This window comes from Pangasianodon hypophthalmus, chromosome 25 (assembly GCF_027358585.1).
Source record: "Pangasianodon hypophthalmus isolate fPanHyp1 chromosome 25, fPanHyp1.pri, whole genome shotgun sequence".
Lineage (NCBI taxonomy): Eukaryota > Metazoa > Chordata > Actinopteri > Siluriformes > Pangasiidae > Pangasianodon > Pangasianodon hypophthalmus.
In genome coordinates, this window is record NC_069734.1 from 6468141 (window position 1) to 6490951 (window position 22811).

General features: G+C 39.3%; 1 protein-coding gene across 1 annotated transcript in view; it reads left to right on the plus strand.

Annotated features, from left to right (window-relative positions):
• The window catches only part of lgr4 (leucine-rich repeat containing G protein-coupled receptor 4), a 72730-nt gene extending 67651 nt beyond the window's left edge, over positions 1-5079 (plus strand). The window contains exon 18 of the mRNA XM_026937587.3: positions 856-5079. Coding sequence (XP_026793388.1) covers positions 856-2192 — 1337 coding nt within the window. The 3' untranslated portion in view covers positions 2193-5079. The remainder of the gene's footprint in view (positions 1-855) is intronic.
• Positions 5080-22811: the final 17732 nt, after the last annotated feature.

Below are 22811 nucleotides of genomic sequence, written 5' to 3' on the forward strand. Positions count from 1 at the left end.
TATAAACACTGTGAAAATGTGACCACTATAGTTGTTCATCCTTTGACATATAATTCGCTTACATTCACCTCAACTGACCTTTAGGCTGTGTTCATAGGGACATGATTTCAGTGAGAACAATGTGTTAGTGGATGATACACACACGTACATGCCAAAATGTAAAAATTACACTCCATCATCTGTAAAAACAGAAGTTCAAGTTAAAAAGAAGTTTAAAAATAGAGTTAAACTTTTGAGAACACAGGGATGAACAAATTCCATTAATCCACATAAATCCATTTAGCTAACCCTACTTGCAAATAAAAGTCCTGAAGTGCTGCCCAGTCCCATGTTTTGGTTGCCTGGAAACCGAATTGACTAGATTAAAAAATGATAGCCGACATAACATCAGTAATATAGTATAGTGCCCTAGTGCACAAACACAGACACAAACGTAGAATTAAATTCTCATGTCATAGTCATTATCCTTTTCTAAGAAAGTGTCCGAGGTAGCACATTGTTCATTGGCCAGCACTTGGCTATGAGCTGTGATGATTTCTCTTCACATAATATATGATTCACATCTGGTTAGCATCTTTGTTTTCTTCTCGATATGTTTAAGTGCAAGGTGATGGATTGTGCTAGCAGAAGGGTGATATGACGGCTTTATGCAGAGCTGTATGATCCAGCACTAAAAATCTCTGAGGGCAGGTCACATCAAGCCTTGATTTCCGAGCAAACCATTACGCCGAATGCTAACCACTGCTTGTAAAACATAGACTTATGTCCCAAACATCAACCACATTCCATATTTGTTCGTGTGCATTTCACTGTGTCGTAACTAACATTGAGCTCTGCTTTTCTTTCTTCTCTCAGGAGCATTTAAACCGTGCGCCCACCTGCTTGGCAGCTGGATGATTCGACTGACCATATGGTTCATCTGCCTGGTGGCTCTCCTGTTTAACTGCCTGGTCCTGGCTGCCACGCTTTCCCCACGCAGCTGCCCACTCTCGCCCACCCGCCTGCTTGTGGCCGTCCTGGCATCCTCCAACCTGCTGACGGGATTCTACGTGACTGCACTGGTAGTCCTGGATGCTGCCACCTGGGGCTCGTTCGCATCCTATGGCGTGTGGTGGGAGACGAGTGCCGGGTGCCAGGCACTCAGCGTGCTGGCCGTGTTCTCGTCCGAGTGGGCCGTTCTGGTGTTGCCTCTGGCCGCTGTGGAGCGCAGCCTGGCTGTCCGGGCGCTGATGGGTAAAGCGGGCGCACTGAGGAGCTGTGACCGGAGGGGTCAGAGAAGGAAGTTTGGACTCGCTGCAGGACTTCTGGGTCTACTGGCAGCTGGGGTGGCATTTTTAAGCCTGTATCAAGGAGCAGTGGAGGGTTCTCCACTGTGCCTGCCCTTCTCTGGAGGTTTGGCACCTGGGTTGGGTGTGACGGTGGCGCTGGTGCTGCTGAACATCCTCGCGTACCTGTTAAGCGCCGTGATATACACAAGGCTCTACTGTGGTCTGGGCCGGGCACAGCTTGCCGATCCAGAGCAGGCAGGTTCTGTGCGACACGTCGCGTGGCTTATTTTTACCAACTGCATCTTCTTCTGCCCTGTGGCAGCCTTCTCCTTTGCCCCACTGCTGACGGGAACGGGTAATGCAGCCGGAAGCCCGGACATGGCAAAATCAGTTACCCTGATCTTCTTTCCTCTGTCTGCTTGCCTAAATCCAGTGCTGTACGTCTGCTTCAGCCCTGCCTTCCGGCACGACTGGCTTCGCCTAAGGGGGCGGATCAGACTCGGGAGAGGTGGGAAAGCCATCGGGGCCGGTTCAGTGGGCATCACCGGGACAGGTGAAGGCGGAGTCTCGAGTGAACTGGGCTACGAATGTGGCATGTGCGAACGCTGCGAGGCAGCTCTTCTCGCCAGAGCATCTTCGTCGTCTGCCTCCTCATCTTCCTCTTCCTCCTGCACATGCAGACATTTAGTGAAGTGGCACAGTTGCCCGGCGCTGACAGCGGGCGAGGTTCCGTGCTCGCGTTCCGACGGCGACTGGGCAGACTGCGGCACTCTGTCAGCGCACTCGGAATATGCAGACGAGGGAGACTCGTTCGTATCGGACAGCTCAGAGCAGGCACAAGCGTGCGGACGCGCATGTTTCTGCCAGAGTCGCGGCTTACCTTTAGTGCATTACTCTTACAACGTGCCCAGCATTAAAGACTGAGAATGAGTCATTGCACACACACACACTTGCACATTCACACTTTCGCTCGTTCACTACAGAGCGTCTGCTCATATGGCACACACACAAGCACATTATGCAGGGAACAGTGGGCGATTTGAGACACGCCCTGGAGCCAGAGACATTCAACTGGTCAGGAAGCACTTTTTTTTTCAAACACATCAGTGTGTGTGTGTGTGTGTGTGTGTGTGTGTGTGCACGCGTCTGAAACGACGCTGACGCCTCGTCAGTAAATTAAAAGGGAAACTGACAATATGAAAAAGACTCACTGAGCCAAATGTCAGCAGGACTTGATTTCCTTTCTGCGTTTTTATTCATGTCTGCATGGCTGCAGCGAGCTGACTGACTTCCTTAATCCTTAAAGAACACAAAGCCGAGTGCTACTGCCCGCCTCTCACTCTTTGACAGAACACGACTTCAGTTTGCAAAGATTTTTTGTTAAGCAGGGATAAATGTCACTAAGCTGAGAATATTTTTGTCTTGATTTTGTTCTTCACTGTTGGCATTCCTTGTTCTATTGACCTCAGTGTGTGACGGAAGTGTGGGATCTTTTCCCATGTAGCTGCATTCATGTATGTGTTAGTCAAGGAGAATGTAACATAACATAGAAACTTTTAAAGAGTGAGTCTATTTTTACTGCCTCTTTTCTTGGAAATTCTGCTAATATTTAGCACTGGCCAGCAGCCATTCCCTCACACTGTTCAGTTCATCTTGTGCTTCGACGGCTGTGCAGAAGCCTTCGGGGTGAAATAGTGGTTTGAAGGCAGGAACGACTGGACGTGAGATCCAGTTACAGTATGTTCAGCGCTCTCTCAGCTGTAACAGTCATTGTTTTGACATTAGCAATGGCTTTATCATACACAGTGCCCTAATTTATAAACAGAAATGTATGTAAAATTGTTTTAATTATAGATTGATGTAAATAATTCAGCGGTTATGGTACTGTATATGACATATGTTTGGACCTTCGTATTATAAGTTCCTGTGCGGCATTCTATCATCACTTGGAAACTCAGGCCCTGATTCACTGAAAGGTTAAACATTACATTTAATCAGCTTTGTAGATGATGTGTAATTCTACATATGTCTGGTGAATATGGAATATAAAATCAAAAATATATTGTATGTCACAATTTTTAGACACTTTCTTATTATGAATGAAGTGAGGAAAAAAACACAATAGGGCGTGCTGTTATCGGAAAATAATCAACGACGGAATGACTGATTATTTTCCAATAAAGCATGCCTAGAAATGTTTTATTCCTCTTATCCAACAGTAATTTATAAACAATTAAATTTGTTCATTTTATGACACGTCATAATTTTAACCATTTTTAGGTACATTTAATGTTGTTGAACATCCACGAGACAAGTTCTTTCCTGTTATCACTTAGGTTATAGCAGCTATAAACAGTCATTCCCTCACCAGCGTCTCTTTTTTTCTCTCTGTCAAAGTTAATAAGATGAGAAAACTGCTTATTTTGCTTAGAAACAGCCTTGAACACTGAAGATTCCTTCCATAAATGGTAAATAAATGTCTGTGTACAGAAAGCTGCACTATAACAATGATATACGCTTGTCAGTGAAAACATGGAGGCGGAAACAGAGAAAGCAGGTTTTTCTAAACCATATCAACATTTTATAAATGATCAATATTGATTACAAGCATATCCTTTGATTTTTTATTATTGCTAATATATTCTTATAGATGTCTTTTCATACCGTACCATCTTTTATAAACTCTGATTTATCTACAGCTTTGAATTTTTCATATTGCGTTTCACCTAATAAGTCGATCTTAAGTTTCAGTTTCTCACTCCTGGGAGCTGTTTTTATCCAAACTCGCCACCGCTATCCAGAACAATTAACTCACACCAAAACCTCTACCTACTATACACGTAATTGTAATTTACACAATTAATATTTATAAATTGCCCAAAAACACCCATCAACTACATGAGCAGTTAATCTCTTTATTCAATTTGGGATCTTTGTAAATCAGGGGCTTATAACACTAAGGACATGATGGACTTGATGCTTCAGAACATGAGCAGTTTGATGATTATCAAATGACATGACATTTCCTTCCCTCACTCTATCCCCAAAAAAACACGACTAGATTATTTTTTATACTGGCGTAATTACTAGAATCTTATAAACAACATATTTACTTCCACCCCTAACAGGTCCAAAGAGCAAACATATATATTGTGACTTTATGCATGTGTTTTCACCCTGATCTTGAAGTTTGAAGCTGTTGTCATTAACTGTTGTCTTAAGCTTATGTAATGTCAGTGAGAATTCACACACAGCAATTTTCAGTGAACAGAAACCTTTCCATGTCACTTTCACTTTGCTCTTCTGCAGAATGACTACCTTCATCCAGGCTTTTTTTTTTTTTTTTAAAGCACGTTTGCATCCAAGCTGAGTTTAATTTATATTGTTGTGTTAGTCAAATAAGCTTCCACCAGCTGATATTTAAGGTAATCTCTTAAATGAGGTAGCAATTAATGTCACTAACAAATTCCAGATGTTTGAGTGTGATTCTATCTTTATGTTTGTCTGTGAGTGTTGTAAATTATTTGTATAATCGAGAATGGGATGCATCGTCTAACCATGGAAGCTACCTCTTTAACTGTAGCGGCTGCCGGTAGTGTGCAGTGTGTATGAGAGAGTGGTTGCTCTTATGTTTTACGTTTTTATGTTTTATGTTGACTGTCTGATTACTCGCGCTGTAAATACATCTAGTTTGTACTGTCACTGAATGAAAGTCACATTTTAGTTTATGCCAATTGTGGGAGGAAATTGTGTACGGTATATAGTAAATTTTGTAAAGCAAACCATATAAAGTAAATTGCTTAAAGTCTGAGGCTGGTTTCTTTTTTCCTTCTTCCCTCGTTTCATTTCATACTCTGCTTTTATTGGTGTAAGGAATGTGCCAGCATGACATGCCTATATGAATAAATCCCCAACAGACCTCTTTTCACTTACTGCCCAATTAAAGGGCAAAAACCAGGATTAGCCCCATTTAACCTCCTAATAAGAAGTTGAGCTGTGTTCAAAATGTTAAACAGGCTTCGATATGCAGGATAAACCTCAAGCCATATTAAATTTTTCCCATATGTATTACTGTCCCTCTCAGAATTGTTGTTAAAACAGCTTTCCTAGCTTTTACATTTTAAAATGTTTTCAATTCATTCATCTTCAGTAAATGCTTAGTCCTGGTTAAGGAGATGGGGCACAATGTGGGGCACTACACACACACTAACTGACACCCGAGGGCAGTTTAGCATAGCCCATTCACCTGCTGGAGAACCCAACGGGCACAGGTTCGAATTGGGGCCCCTTAAGCTGTGAGGTGGCAATGTTACCTGCTGTAACGATGTTTATAAAGGGTAATATGACTGTAATTTATGTCTAAGGGTGATGTATCATAAAAATATCTTATCACGATACTTGAAGACATTTCTACGATACGCGATATGTATCATGAGATATAGGTTTGAAGAAGAAATTCGCTCTTACCAAGAAATTTCCAGCAAAACAGTGGTGTTGCGTTAAAAAACCCAGTGCATGTTTTTAATGATACTTTTATTTAATGACTAAAAATACTGAACTATTTAAATATTTAATTATTTAACACTGCAAAGGAGGAATCTAAATATGTTAAAGATTAGTTCGGCTATGTCCAATCAGATTGTAATTATAAAAAAAAAAATCTAAAAAGATATCATGATATCTATGATATCGTAGAAAAGTATAATGCGATATTATTTATCACAATATAAATATTATATTGTCATATTGCTCAGCCCTACTATAGACTGCTGCTGTAATCATAAACACTATCCTGTGCTCATCCCAGGACTCTTATACAAAATCTGCTCGTACCGAGCAATACATAGTACCCAGGAAAAGATGGGTTTGAGTCTGGTTCCTCTCATGGTTTCTTCCTCATGTCTTCTTTTTCTTATAGCTCATTAGGGATCTAAATCTACATCTGGATTTCTCTAAAGCTGTTTTGTGATAATGTCTAGTGTTAAAAGCTCTACATGGATGAAAAATTGTTTTCATTTACAAGCCATGTCGTCAGCATGAAATAAGGTCCAAGGGGGTTGTACGTTATGCTACAGTCCTCCACTGAGAGAACCCACTGGATCTTTTGTCTTTTCCTGAAGATCAATGCTCCATACCTTCAGAAACTTCAACCACAGGCTCTCTTCAATGTTGATGTAAAAGCATGACCCTGTGAAAGCACGGAGGCCTCAGACACCGCCTGGAGGAGATTGAGGGTTTTCTAATAAAGCCTTGAAATGTACTTCTTTCTTTTTTTCACCTTATCAAACCCCTGATGCATTACTCGTGGGATGGAGAAATTTAAAGAACAACCCCTGCAGCTTCCCTCAGCTTTGAGATCGGCTCTCTGCAGGAATCTTCCGCTCCCATAACTTAAACAGAGCCTCGTTCTACTAGCCAAAAAGTGCTTTGTCACCCCTACAATGGTTAATGGCAGTAAAATCTTTCTTTATAAGATTCCTGTAATGGATCACTGAAGCTGCAGAAATGTGGACAGAGCCCTCATTTGTCACCACGAGCTCTTTGGATCCATCCAGCGTTTATGGTCTGTTCCATCAGGTGATGACTGTGGCGCTTGAATCTTGGATCTTCATGACAGGAGGGAATTATCTGTCCTGTCGAAAGCATACTAAACAATCACTCTCGGTGTAGACCCTGCTGTCGGTGGAGAATGAATGGCTTTGATTAGGCAGAGGGAGAAGCCGAATGGGCTGCCAGGGTTCTGTGTTACCTTAATGCTCTCAGGGGTAACGTGAGGCTGTTCGCACTGCCTTTCAGCGCCGGCCGGGAAGAGACTGATTACTAAGACTAATGTGATCATCAGTGCAACTCAATGTAGGGCTTGCGACAGGCAATACAACATGTAATTAGTGATTCTGACAAGGGAGAAAACGCAGGGAGGATTTCAATCGACTCGGCTCGAGCTACTTTGATGTTGCAGCACTAGGTGGCAGCGGTGCTCAGACGGTTAAGATGCTGCTGCTGATCTGGGCTCTCCACAGCAAGTCTACCAGTGATGCTCACTAAACACAGCACACGTACCCCACAGGGATGGGAAAATAATCGATTCTTAGATGCAGGGTTAGGATTTGCTGTTGCAACATTCGACCGTAACACACAAAACCTACTTTTACAATGTTTTTTTTAAATTAATGAAAAATGTCAGCAATACCAACCATCACTGATGACAAACAAACACTATGTTACATGAGTGGCGGCACTTCACATGGTCAAGTTTGCACATTTTCTGTATGTAGTTGTGATTAGTACACACCTTCTTGAACTGAAATATATTTTTCTTCTCCATGTATCTCAACTTCTGTATTTTAAAATCCCCCAAAAGTGAAAAAAGGAGAAAAACATATTTAAAGACTCTGATTCTGATTCCACTGAAAAGACGCCAACACACTGTTTGTCTAAAACCAACTGCTATTTATTGATTTACTATGTCTATCTTTATATCTGACCTTATTCATCGCCTACAACTGACTTTGACTACCCTTATCTACCCAACATCATCTCTGCAGAAAGCCTCGGCAAGTTTAAAAAGTTCCTAAAAACATTTCTACATCGATTAGAAGAAATATATTTAAGGATTCTTAAAATAGAGGTGTCAAAGTATGCTATTAGCAGAAAACACCAATTTTGGTCAAAACCAGATTTGTTTTTTTGGAATATTTGGCTGTTTGCTGGAGTTCAACCACAGCAACATCCGTCAGGTTTTCCTACACCACCACATTCAGTGGCTTTCATAAGTATTCACCCCCTTGATCTTTTCTACATTTTGTAGTGCTACAATCTGGAATTAAAATGGACTTATTTGGTACTATATGTCATGAATCTACACAAAATAGACATAATATAGAAATGTATAGTTTGCAAAATTATTTACAAATCTAAACTGTAAAAGTTGTTATCAAGTAATCATAAGTAATCACCCCCATTGCTGTGAAACCCCTAAATTAGTTCTGGTGCAACCACTCCTCATAAGAAATCACGTAATTACATGAATGGAGTCAATCAGTGTGCAATTAAGGTGTCATATGATTTCAGTGTAAATGCTCCTGTTCCTGGATGTCCTCAGAGTTTTGAGAGAACATGCCTAAAAACAGCATCACGAAGACCAAGGTGCCAATAAAACAAGTCTAGCACAAAGTTCTGGAAAAGTACCATTCAGCATTTATCCTAGACTTTAAACATCCCAAGAAGCATCATTAAATCCATTATTTTAAAAATGGAAAGAATAAGGCACAATAGTGACTCTGCCTAGAGGAGGCCGTCAACCAAATGTTAGTGACTGGGTAAGGAGGGGATTAGTCAGAGAAGCAAGGTGGATTGGCTACTCTAGCATGCTCCCAGTGTGTGACTGGTGCTCTGCATTTAACTGGCATCCCATCCAAGCTGGATTTCCTCCTCCCAGAATGGGCTTCGGATCCACTGTGGCCCTGACCAGGATAAAGCATTTACTGAAGATGAACGAATGAATCAAATTGTGAGGTGCTGAGAGATTCCCTTCCCTAATACCCCAACCACCCGAACTATCTGTGATCCCCTGCTATAGCATATGCATTTCCAGCCTTTCTCTCATTCTTCAAGAGCTGATGACTGCACTGTACTGAGAGAAGAAGTAGCTGCTTAATAGATAGCTCATCATTATCGCATTGAGCCCGTGCTATACTGATATCTCAGGAGGTGGCAATATAAATGATCCCTCTGACATTGTTTTTATTGTGCATAGTCAGAATCCTCATCGATTTCAGATGTGGATGTTTGGACGAATCATTCACACGAGGCGGTAAATGATATATTGCAAGGCATATTTCTGTTGGAAGATGACAAATGTAACAATGTAGTATTTTGTCCATAATGTGCAGCCATAAAATAAAACTGAAACTGATTTAGCTGCAATATTCAGCAAGCAGTTTATCAGAAGTGTCAAATTTCAGTCCTTGACTTCATATTAAATGATAGAAAAGACTAAACTCAAACGTATTGTGCTTATTCTTATTTACACCACCACACTGCTGTTGAATCCATCAATCTGATATTGATCAGATGTTGATTAATTTTCTACTGCAATATTCAAATGACAGGTTTATATTAATGCACTCGTTCTATACATTTCTATAGTAACAGCTCATTCACAGGAGCTCGTTTGGCAGATGTCATTATTATATATATATATATATATATATATATATATATATATATATATATATACAAATACACACACAAACATTTAATTGTTGATAAGATGAAGATTTCAGTAAGAAGATGTTTATTTAACATTTATGGAAGGAGTCTCCAGTTTCAGCACTTTGTAACAGTCAGTAAGGGTTTCACCACAGGAAAGTCTTCAGGACAGAGGACTTCGCTCTTTCCAGTTTCTGCAGGTTTTTCTTGGTCAGGGAATGACTATACTACCTACTATAACATAAGTGATAACAGGAACTAACTTGTTTCTTGGATGTTCCATAACATTACATGTAACTATAAATGGATAAAAGCATCATTCATTAATAAATTTTAAAAATTGTAATCGTAGGAAATTGCTGTGGTAACATTGGGAAGTGCTGTTATTGGAAAATAAGCTAATTTGGGGTGGTAACAAATCACACAACCACAGCATTGATCATTTTCCTAACAACAAACCGTGTCATGTTTTATTCTTTACATATTATATAAACTTGATCTATTTGCAAAATGTGAAGGATGTGTTTTGATGGAGACTCCAAAGCTTTTCTGTAAGAGATAAGAGTCTGCAGTAATGCTGTAATTCTAAATATAACGAACCTGCAGATCACTGATGTTAGCTTATAAATATATGTTCTTAAAGTCACCTTTAAAAGGTCATTCTACTGTATATTACAGGATGAATGGTTAGAATGTAAAGAGTTTTAGACATTTTAGACTACATACCCATAAAATGGCCTTTAACCTAAGCTTTTTCAACCTCTTTGCTTGTTACTTGACCTAACAGAATATTGCTTCAAACTGCAGCTAATAATATCCTGTAATTTTAACACAGACGTAGCTCAATACTCTGTTCTATTCTAAGTAAAGAGCCAGCCATAAGAAACTATCCGGCGCCTCTGAGGAAGAATTTTGGTGTTTCCATTCACAAATCAGCATGGCCGCTGCACTCTTAAGTGGGTGCTGATTTGATTAACCTACTTCATAAAGGCTGCGTCATAAGCTGCATAAAGCATCTCTCAGCTGTTTTTCATTTCCAGCTTATATCCTTCGAACAGTTCTACATTGCTAATGATGTGGGGTGTAGCAGTGTGTAGACTCTCATGCAGCAGCAAAAGTGGCAAATTAAACCCCAGACAAAAAGGATGAAGTGTTCAGAAACCCGACAGCACTGATTTGTCATAGACCTCAAAAAAGGCTCGGCGTAATTATGTGCATTTTAATTATCATGCTCATTCACTGTTTATTAAATCTATGATTTATATGGAAACACACTGTGCAGTCTAAATGAAGCATTAAGGATGAAGCAAAGATGGGGAAAAAATGCACTAAAGCAGGCAGAGCTACTGCTTCAAACTTAACCGGATTATAAGTCTGTAAAGCTGTAATTTAGGGTTTCACTATAGCGTGGACTTTTACAAGGATTCAATAAACTGAGTCATTAACATGTGAAAAATTATTTAAGGAACAATAGCAGAGGAGCAGGCCCAACACAAATCTCTACTGAAATGTCTGGGTGAAGTATGCTGTAGGATAGAGGGTCACTGGAGCCATGGACTAAAACAAAGAAAAACCATTAGCATTCAGAAAGCCACAGTTTTTCATCTTGGTTAAAGAAATTATGGCATTGAAGAAGTAGGCTAGCTGGAGATTAACTGTGAGGCACTGTGCCCACAAGCCAAGTGCTTAAGAGTCTGCCCACTTTCTATTCATCCCATTGCACCAAAAGATTACGTCCATACATTATAGATGCTCTGAGATGAAGAGAAAAATTCTTTAAATATGCTTCTGGTCAATCACACCTTAACTATTTGATTTCTGGCAGATATAAGAATGTATTACATCAAAACATTCATTAAATTGACTAATATCATTAGAGCATTGAGTGTTTTTGAAGGTACAACAGCAGCCATGTAGCTATAGTGCCTTACATAAGTATTCACCCCCTAGAACTTTTCCACATTTTGCAGTGTTACAACTTAGAACAGAAATGGACTTGGGATTATGTCATGAATCTATACAAAATAGCCATAATACTGAAATCGATATGGTTTGCAAACTTATTTACAAATTTAAAAAAACAGGATTGCATACGCATTCACCCCCATTGCTAGAAAACCCCTAAATTAGTTGTGGTGTAATCCATAGGAATCAGAAGTTCAATGGAGTTCACCTGTGTGTAATCAATGTGTCATGTGATTTCAAGACCCCAGAGGTTGTTAAACATACCTAAACAAACAGCATCATGAAGATCCAGAAGCTATCAAAAGAAGAATGGGACAAAGTTTCAGAAAAATATCAATCAGAGTTTGGTTATAAAGCAAATCCCAAACTTTGAACATCTCGTGGAGCACTATTAAATCCATTATTTAATAATAAAAAAGAAAGAACATGGCACAGCTGCGAGGAGGTAGAGGAGGCCATCCAACAAGGCCAGTGACCAGGTAAGGAGGGCAGTAGTCAGAGAAGATGTGGAAAAATCAAAAGGGGGGAATGCAAGGAACTGTGTTTGCTGGCTAGCTGACAAAACTAGCTTGGTGGTAACTACACAAATGATGAAATTTAAAGGTTTCTGTTAAACATGTTATTGAAAAGATTACCTGCCTGTTTAGGCTCAGGCCTCATGCATGCTATTAAAGCCAGCCTTACTGTAAGATGATTAAAATTTATACAAATTAAGTTGTAAGGTTTTAACAGGCAGCATGATGGTTACCGTACATTGCCCCTAGCTGTGAATGAGTGTGTGAATGTGTGTGCATGGATGGTACCCTGGAAAAATTTGCTACACTTTGGCGCCCATAGAAGAAGTTAACATGTCCGAGCTATTCGTTTGTATTCAGAGTTGCTGACAGAGTTGCAAGCTGACAAGTAATTATAACTCTCATTCAACAGCCAGAGAAATTTAAAGAAACTCGCTAAGGGCTTGTAAAAAATGTAGCCGAAATGTGCTTAATGGCGCTGTAACTGTAGCGCTTGTAATTCCTTCTGCATCACACCCCCTGCTGCACCACACACATCAGCTTTTACTAGCTGGATTAATTCGCTTCCACCGATGACATACAATCTTTACAGAATCAGGAAAACAATGTATCAGAAAAATAATGTGCAGCACAAAGCTGTCATATAACACTGCTGCTAGCACAAGACACATTCACTTCACTGTTAAAACTATGGAGAGATAATAAAGATGCTAGCCAGACTCGAGCAATATCTTGTATGTGTGATGTAAGAGAACACAACTGCTCATAGACAAAGCACTGTCCAGTCACTTGCTGATGTTTTGTCAAAAATGTAAATACATTACTGCATCAGACACTTTCTTAGTAAAGGATAATGACTATAGGTACACAAAGTCGTCCCTTATGCTGGAATTATACACATTTGTGTCCGTGTTAACACACTGAAGTGGCTAACTAGCCTGCTATGCTATGCTTTCTTACATAAAATTAGCTATCAATTTTTAACCAAGTTGGTTAGGTTCCTGGGCAACAAAAACATGGGACTGTACAGAACATTAGAGCATTGCCCAGCTATGGATTTATAATTTGTCCATCCCTGCATGTCTAAACCATCTCAAAGTGAGCTTGCTGCCAAATGTGTCACACTGTGCAAAAAATTCAACTAAAAAAAATCAACTGCATGACTGCTTTTTAAATTTAACCTTCAGGAGAAGTACAGTACAGAGAACAACCTTAGCCTTTAGAACAGTTAGCATTAGTTAATGTTTCCAAATCTATACAAAGTTTCATAACCACTACATCCTTCCCCCATGCATTATCTCTGACAACACACTCATCTCATATCGGAAGACATGAGGGGGTAAAGGAAACGTCTAGCATGACTGTGCTAGCAGATTAGCGTTAGCTAAAGTTACACGCTAATTCACAGTGGCAGATCTGCCATCTTGATTGTTTGCACAGATAGCAAGCAGCTAATTACACCAAGGCTCATGGAGCAGCTGAAGGTGAGAGCTGCCTCACGGGGGAAACACTCCAGCTCAGTCACTTCCTGCTTGTTGTCAAAGGCTCGCTGTCAAAGCTCTGCTGGTCTAATGTGAGACGTTTTACTGAGAGCAATTGTGGCGGGTGAAGGCTCGTTTTGAAGGACGTGGTGATAGGGGCCTTATTTGCGAGAGGAAAATGTGGGCTGTTACTGTTGTTTTTTATGAGAATGAGGGATCATTAATGGACAGCAAATACTGCTACTCTTGTAAAAGTGCTGAAAGATAGTAAGATAGTATCTAGATAATGAAAAATCTACTCCAGTAGCAAGTTACACAGGGTCAGATTTAGATTTCAGAAATGGTGATAATGAAACACCTCTCTTGTCTGTATAAAAATGTTAGCATTCACTGCTTGCTAGCAAGGTGGTATGGCTAATATTATTAGTCAGTATTATGCTAGACTAGAGCTGTCAGTCACTTTAAAATGCATTGGTGTTCTAATTACTTAAGGTTTAGTGTCTGAATGCTTTTGAACATTAATTAGTCTATAATTTTACTTGCAACAGACAGAGCAAGTGCTAGTATTAGCAGTAGCAGTACATTCATTTTGACCAGAATGTGAAAAGTTTTTACAAGAGTTTGTGCAAGTAAGACATCCATCAATTCAATTCAATTCAATTTTATTTGTATAACAATGGACATTGTCACAAAGCAGCTTTACAGAAATAAATAGATTCAAATTAAATTAAAAAAGTAAATTGTAAATATGTGAATTTATCCCTAATGAGCAAGCCAGAGGCGATGGTGGCAAGGAAGAACTCCCTGAGATGATATGAGGAAGAAACCTTGAAAGGAACCAGACTCAAAAGGGAACCCATCCTCATCTGGGTGGTAACAGATCAGTGCAATTATAAATAAATCCCTTCTATAACTGTGTACTACATGGACAAATAGTACAATTGTGCACCCAGTAAATTCATCACAGTTTTCACAAGAAGTCTGGTTTGTTAAACCTATCCACTGTTCACTGATGGAGTCCTGAGCACAAAGCTGCGTGTGGCAACCTCAGCCTTAAAGCCACCACAGCAATTGCAGTCCCAAGCCATCACAGTACAACTGCCCATATGAGATCTCCAAGTCATCTCCACAGCCCCCAAGTGGCACCATCCCCAGTGGCACCATCCCCAGGCACAAGCCCCAGTGGCATCATCCCCAGTGATCTTCAGGCCGTCCATGTGGGGCCACTCCCAGCAGCAGCAAGCGATCTCAACCGATGAGAACTCCAACCAGAAGTAGGGCATCAGGATGGATTAGGCAGGTCCAGAGAGCAGAAGGGGTCAAGATCACTGGTATCTCAGGAGGAGCATGCCTGCTGTCCAAGAGGCATTGTACCTGACCCACCACCCTTCCTCTTGCAGGTGGTGAGCCCACAAGATGTCTTCACGTCACCATTTTGGGGTGATTGTGACTGAGTTCTGCTTGTGGCTGGTTACCAGATGCTTGCCTGTGTACATTAATCCCAGGCTTGGCTCCAAAGGTGGGTTCTGGTACTCCAAATCAAGTACCAGACCTGGTTTATACTTGTTGCATGAATTTGTGTACATCTGCAAAAGCAGCAGCAATACAAGCGGCATTGTTTACATCCTTGCCTGTGCAGTTTATGTGCATCTGGTGGATTAAAAGCGACATCCACAAGATGGTACGTCAAAGCTGAAACATCCCTGTCTGTCTCTCTTTTAAAACCTTGCACTGTCACTGTGACTGTCATGAGCTGCATCTCAAATCGAAAACTCTGACCTTACATTCAAATTATTTACTAATCTAGAAAATCCAGAACACCGGTACAAAAAAAAAGACCTTTTGGTAGCTTTGAATTCGACATGAGATGTTTTTTAAATAAAAAAAAACAAAACAAAACAACCATAATGGATAAACCAGTTAGTGTTAGTACTTATTAATGGTCTAGAATATACATATCTGTAAAATGTTCAGAAATATCTAGAACTAGCTAAGTGTGCTACAGTACATGTCAAGTAGAATGTCAAGTAGAAATAAAATATATATAGTGGTGAATTTAACAAAGTGAATATACTGTACATTTTTTGCCTTCACAAATTTACTCAAAGAAGAGTAAAAAATAAAACCATTAAAATAGTATTTTAATTACAATATATTTAAAGAGTTAAATATCTCAGGAAATATAACTCTATATATACTCTCAGGAGTAAATGTCACATGTTGTTTCACTATTAGATAACTGTTTCCTCAAATTTTCTTTTTGGTAGTTATAATAATTTTCTAAATTTTTTTAGGATATTTGATGTTGTAGGGTTCTACGTACAGTCCACTGGAACCTTTAAGGCTTCTAAGAAGAATCCTCCAGGGTACTCGATTTTTTCCCAAAAGTCTACTAATCTCTAAATGAGTACTTGTTTTTGCAACATGATTTTGTTTCACGGATGAAAAATATCCTTACCATTAGCCATCAAACAACCCTGTATATATTATCTAGAACCCAAGGTTTCACACAAGGTTCCAAGTAGAACCTTTTCTTGGTTTGTCTTCATAAGGCTGTAAAGCTTGTTATCCAGTGACCACATGATCTTGCAGTGCTATAACAGGTGGGTTTGTGGCAGGTGCAGTGTGAATGGTGTAATAAATAAAGGTGCATACACTCCGTTCCTGCAGACATTTATGCTATGCCATGCCACAGTGATGCCATGCCAGGCCCGAGTCCAGGGGAAACTGCTCATTGACGTGTTTGAGGTCAGAGGATTAACTACAGTTTCCCCTTACAGAACATAAATCATACAGCAGGGTCCTAAAGCCACTACCTAGAACTGTGTTTAGTTCATTATTTATTAATGAATGCAAACTTTTCCTCAGTCTATTATTATTATTATTATTATTATTGTTGTTGTTGTTGTTGTTGTTTTTTTATAAAGGTTATTTAACTCTGAGACAAATGTTCTTAGATGTTTGAGAAACCCTTGCATGAAACTGAAATGCATCTGTTTATCCTGTTTCACACCATTTGAGTTCATTCGGGCTCAGAATTGACATACACTAAATACACGAATAAGTATTTATAGGGTTACATGATGATAACTGTGTCCTACATGTGTTTGTGTCTGCAGTATTTGTGGAACTGTGTGCTTCACCTTATACCCCTGTGAGTGAGGGTTGTTAAGGTTTCTATGGAGACAGTGTTGAAAAGCAAGAGTGTTGTGAAATCCGTGGTGAGCTGGTGACAGGTGCGTAGTGCTGCCGCTGAAGCATGTGATCGTCCAGGGACAGCCACTGTGGCTGTACTAATGCCTGTGTGTGTGTGTATGTGTGTGTGTGTTAAATTGCAATCTGATCACTCCTGACTGCCTTAATACACTACATTTCCAGTCACATCCTGATCCAACCACAAAATGCACCTAGCTGTTTATCAGTATTAAATTTTAATGTTAAAAATTTTGACATGGCTTTACAATTTTACAATATTACAAAAGAATCTAGAGTTGTAAAATGTTATTGTTCTGATTATCACCTTTTTTTTTTTTACATGAGGTTAACTGTAGCTCCCCAGCCACTGTGACAAGTTTCAAAATTAAATAGCGAGCATATTCACCAACCATATCATTCATGCTATCTTTAGTAGCTGCTTTATCCTGGTCAGGATGGTGGTGGATCCAGAGACTATCCCAGGAACACTGGGCATGAGGTCGGAAATCAGCCTGGACAGCACACCAATCCATCACAGGGCACCATGCACACACACATTCATACCCTTAGAGCAGTGTAGAGTAGCCAATCCACCTACTGGCATGTTTTTGGGAGGAAACCGACAAACCCGGAGGAAACCCACACAGACACAGGGAGAACATGCACAGAAACCCAGCATAGATGGAAACTCAGATCAGGATCATGGAGCTGTGAGGCATCAATGCTACCTGCTGTGCCACATCTAGCCAAAATATTTCCTGCCCCAATGTAATGTATCATTTATTTAATTTATTCTGTGATGTAGGAACAAACATACAAGCAATGGATAATACTTGAGTAGTTGTACTTCGTTACTACAGTATTACTTAAGTTTTAGTTTGGCGCCTTTATAATTTTACTTTACATAAGTAAGAATAAAGAATAAACTTGCATTTTACTCCTTCCATTTTTATTTAGACATTCAAATTACTCATTACAAATCACAAAGATCTCTTATTTTTTTTCAGAATCCCAATAACTATAGGCGACACTTCATTTGAAAGGGCTCAGTTTAGCATCCAGCCATTTCAGTTTAACACTCAATCAAGTTCATCAATGAAGAATCATGTCAATTCGTCACCGGCCGTTACCATCTCATGCTACACAATGGAGTTAGTGCTATAGCTATCCGTATGTGTTTAAATATAGATAAGCCACTCGACTGCAGAGTGGAACTTGAGTATAAGCGCTCCTGGCTCTGTCTAAGTAAAACCTTTCAATATGCTGGAGTAAGCAAAGACTCATACAAATTGAGGTGTCTCCTTTTGCCTCCACAGAAGGCCTGAAAACCAGCTAATTTGAAAAAACATGTTGAAGTGTCAGTAATTTTCTAACATTAACTGGCTATAATGGACTTAATGGCCTTTTATTTTGTTAATGGCAGGTTAGACTAGCATCGATTCCAGTAGCTAACATAATTGGCTAGGCAGCATGTCCAAATCTTGCTAAAGGTAAATATTGCAAACTTAAAGAGATTGAATGCCTTCTCCCAAACATAGTGTAGCTCACTGGCAATATTTTGAAGTGTCCATTCTAACAGCAGTGTGTGTTTACATGCACTGTGTTAAAACTGATTTGAGCACATCTGTCTCCAATGTGTGATTGGAGAGTTCCAGAGACATCATGTGGCTCACATTTTGTTTTTCAATGTTTAATATTCCCACACACACACAAACTTGTATAAACTTGTAGGGGTCACCTGTCAGAAAAGTGCATTGTGAGGACCTCCTCCCTTTCCAAAGGTCCTACAGGCTTAAAAAAAAAACATGCTTGGCCAAAATGTACCATTATGTAAATCATAATCTCACTTCAAATACCAACTCTGACACACATTTCTGTGGCAGATACATTCTTTTTGTAATATATACTATATTTTGCATTCAGTATATCTAAGGTTCCCTTTTACACAGTCCAGCTGTTTTCATTTTTTCTGGGGACCAACTGCACTTTAAGTAGCATTTTTTATTTTTATTTTTTATTTTTTTTGCATTGATTTCTGACACAATTAATCTAGAATGATAGTTTACTTTCTAAACAAGTTTTACCAACCTTTGTTCGCTTACTGTGCAAACCCACACACACAAACACACACACACACACACACACACACACAAAAGTGTGGAATTGCAGCAGCTTACCACTCTGGTCTGTATGCAGTCTTCTGTTTATCATAACTGAACAAGTGTAATCCTAATTGCATTTAAATGCTGTATGAAATGTGTGGCTTTCCAAATAGGCTGCCATTCCAAGCTGCTTAAGAGCTGCTCTGGCAATGAGTGACAGAGAGAGAGAGGAAAAAAATTAAGGAACAAAGAAAGAGAGGCTGTAAAGTTAATAGGCTGAGAAATAGAAAGAGAGAGAGGATCCTAAAGAAAGACAAGAGAAAGTTACACAGTGTAATTCCAGCCTGCCAAAGAACTCCTCTCACTGCATTCACTGGATTTTTCACTCAGCTGTCCTGTGTGCTGTAAAAAGCTGACTAAACGTTTTTCACCAGATTGCATAACTACATCTACAGTCAGGTCCATAAGTATTTGGAGAGTGAAATATATATAAAAATATTGCATTAACGGTTTAGGAATTGCAGCCATTTTTTACATAGGTCCTCCATTTTCACAGGCTAAAAAGTAATTGGACAATTAACTGATAAGCAGTTTCATGGCCAGGTGTGACCTGTTTCCTCGTTATTTCATGACAAATTGAGGAGATAAAAGGTGTGGAGTTGATTCCAAGCATTGAATTTGCATTTGGTATCTGTTCATGGGAACTTCTCATATGTGGTCCAAAGAGGTGTCGATGCATGTGAAGGAGGCCTTCATTAGGCTGAAAAAAACAAAACACATCTATCAGAGAGACAGCAAAAACTTTAGGAATGGCCAAAGCAACAATTTGGTACATTCTTAAAAAGAAGGAATGCACTGGTGTGCAAACACCAAAAGACCTGGAAGTCCACAGAAAACAGCTAAAGTGGATGATCGCACAGTTCTTTGCTTGGTGAAGAAAAACCCCTTCACAACATCTAGTCAAGTCAAGGACACTCTGAAGGAGGTAGGCATATCATTTTCAAAGTCTACAATCAAGAGATGCCTTCATGAATGTAAATACAGACGGTTTACCTCAAGATGCAAACTGCTGGTAACTCTCAAGAACAGAAAGGCCAGATTAGGCTTTGCTAAAAAAAAAAAAAAAAAAAAAAATTCTAAAACAAGCCTGACCAGTTCTGACGCAAGATTAAGTTGTATCAGAATGGTGGGAAGAGTATGGAGAAGGAAAGGAAAGGCTCATGATCCAAAGCATACCACATCATCTGTCGAACATGTGGAGGCAGTGTTATGGCATGGGCATGTATGACCATAATGGAACTGGGTCACTGGTGTTTATTGATGATCTGACTGCTGATAGAAGTAGCAGGATGAATTCTGAAGTGTATAGAGCTATACTTTCTGCTCAGATTCAGTCAAATCCTGCGAAACTGATAGGACAGCACTTCACAGTACAGATGAATGACCCAAAACATACCTCGAAAGCAACCCAAGAGCTTCTTAAGGCAAAGAAATGTAATGTTCTAAAATTGCCGAGTCATTCACTTGACCTCAACCCAAATGAGTATGCTTTATATTTACTGAACACAAAACTGAACGCAGAAAGAACCACAAACAAGCAGCAACTGAAGGCAGCTGTAGTAAAGGTCTGGCAAAGCACCTCAAAGCAGGAAACTCGGCACCATCTGCAAAAATCCTAATATTTATGATTGTTAGTTTGTCCAATTACTTCTGAGCCTGTGAAAATGGAGGGACTATGTTAAAGAATATGTATGGCTGTAATTCCTAAACAGTTAATACAATATTTTTGATATACCCCTTGAATTAAAGCTGAAAGTCTACACTTCGATCACATCTTGATTGCTTCATTTCAGATCCATTGTGGTGGTGTAAAGAGGCAAAATTACAAAATTTGTGTCACTGTCCAAATACTTATGGACCTGACTACCTTACTCAATTAGCATCCTTTCTTTAATGTGACCGGGCCAAATGATGTCAACTGAAATAATCCTATTTGCTTAGATTAAACATTACTTGAAGGAACAGTTCAGTAAAATGAATATATCAGCATCATATTTATCACTACTTTAAATCAGATCTTGTTAAGTTCAACTGAAAGCAACAGCACTTATATTTGTGTGCTTGAATATTACTCAGAGTGTTTTTATGTGGATTAAGTTACACTCTAAAGCCCTGGAATCTACAAGCGCAGCGAAAGAAGCCACAATATTACAAGAAATTTATTTGTATCATATTCTTAGGACTAAGAGTGCTTCCACATTTGGCATTAACTGTATTTCTTATCTGGCATTGCATGTAATACTATAGCCTAGTTTACAGTGTATGATTTTCAGCCTGATTTTGCTGTTACTGATGAAAATTGCACATCGTAAAATAATTCTTTGGCAGTCTTAAAACGCATGATGCGACATCCAGTTTAGTGTCATTGAGACCAAAAACAGCCAAAGACAAAGTTTTGGCAGTGTCAGAAAATATGTGATCACAGCTACAATTGACAATACTTGTCAATACTTGACACCAATAGGAGGACGACATAGGATGACATGTAACCTTGAAATGCAAAGTGAAATGTTTGTTTGAGCAAGTCATCATTTAAAATACTGCCCACCCCACATGCTAATGGACAGAAAAAATATGATATTAACAGCTCCAGACTGCCCTTCTTCACCTTTTAAAATGTGTTTTCTCCAGGCATAACTAATTGATCAGATCATACTGATGGTGCAACAATGAACTGATGGACATCCAATTACATGCATAACACCAGATGTGTTAACAAAAGTTCGTCATAACTGAGAGAGACGACTCTGTGTATGTTTACAAAGAAATGGCAATCATGTACAGTTTTGTAAATAAAGTTACATTTTGCTAAAAAGTGTTAATTTTCCTTATGTATGGAGACTTTTGGGACTCCCTGTAGAATTTGAAGTGCTGGTAGAGAAAATGGGTTTTACTAAGCTAATTTGATAAGATTTAAGAAAATATTTTGTTGCTAATATTCCAACATTGCGCTCTCACTAAAAATAACAACTTGTCTATTTTTTTAAACATTCACTGGTATGCAGCATGACGTCCTACTTTAACTGTGGCTGCATACAGTCGACTTGCACAAGCAGCTCTTATTTGACTGATTTTCTGCCACAGCAAAACAAACAACCTCCACATTGGCAAAGTTTTATCAATCTTTATTTAATCTTTATTACTACTAATAAGAATTGTAACCTGCCATTTTTTTTCATGTCAGCACAAAAAGCATCCCAGCCAGCACTTTTTCTGTTAAAACAAAATGGCAAGTGTGAAAGCACTTTAATCCTTTCGGTCATATTAAAATGAAGTTTCTGATTAGGTCATTAGTACCCGTGAAGGAGAGCTTTACAGGCTGAAATCCGTAGCATTTAACTCACAGAAAGAAGAACGGACATTGAGAGGTCATACATAAACTATAAGTATAAAACAAAAAGGAATCTTCAGGAAATTCTGGGAAATGCTGGGTTTAGTATTGTCCCTCTTCACCATTAAGCTGCTGTTATACCGTGTACCATTTTACTGAGCTAATAGTATTGTGCTATCATGCTCAAAAATAGTGCCTATTGTCTTTTCAAGAAACTTGCCAATACTGCCCCAGCCATTTCTGTTGCTTTGGTACCGTTTGGACATGAACAACCAACCTGGCAGACGACTGCAAGATACACATATAGACAAAGCAATGTTAATGATCTGTTCTTTTGTATTGAACTATGTAGAGAGTAATATCAGCTTGCTAGCTGTCTTGCCATAGATACTTTGCTAATTAGTTAGCCTATTAAGTACTTAAGCTCCTGTTTACAGGAATGAATCACCTGTCATTTATTTCTGACTTGATAGTTTCAATGTGGATTAACAAACAATACACTCAAAAATCAGTGAACTTCTGTTCATTAAGGTGAAACTGTAGCTTACAACTAGCATCTCACTAGCTGGCTTGCAAATGAGCTAGTCTACTAAATTGGCTAGGTGAGGTAAGTCTTCTCAGTGAAGCCAGAGTTTCAGATCATAATGCACTATATGGCCAATATTTTGTGGACACCTGACCAT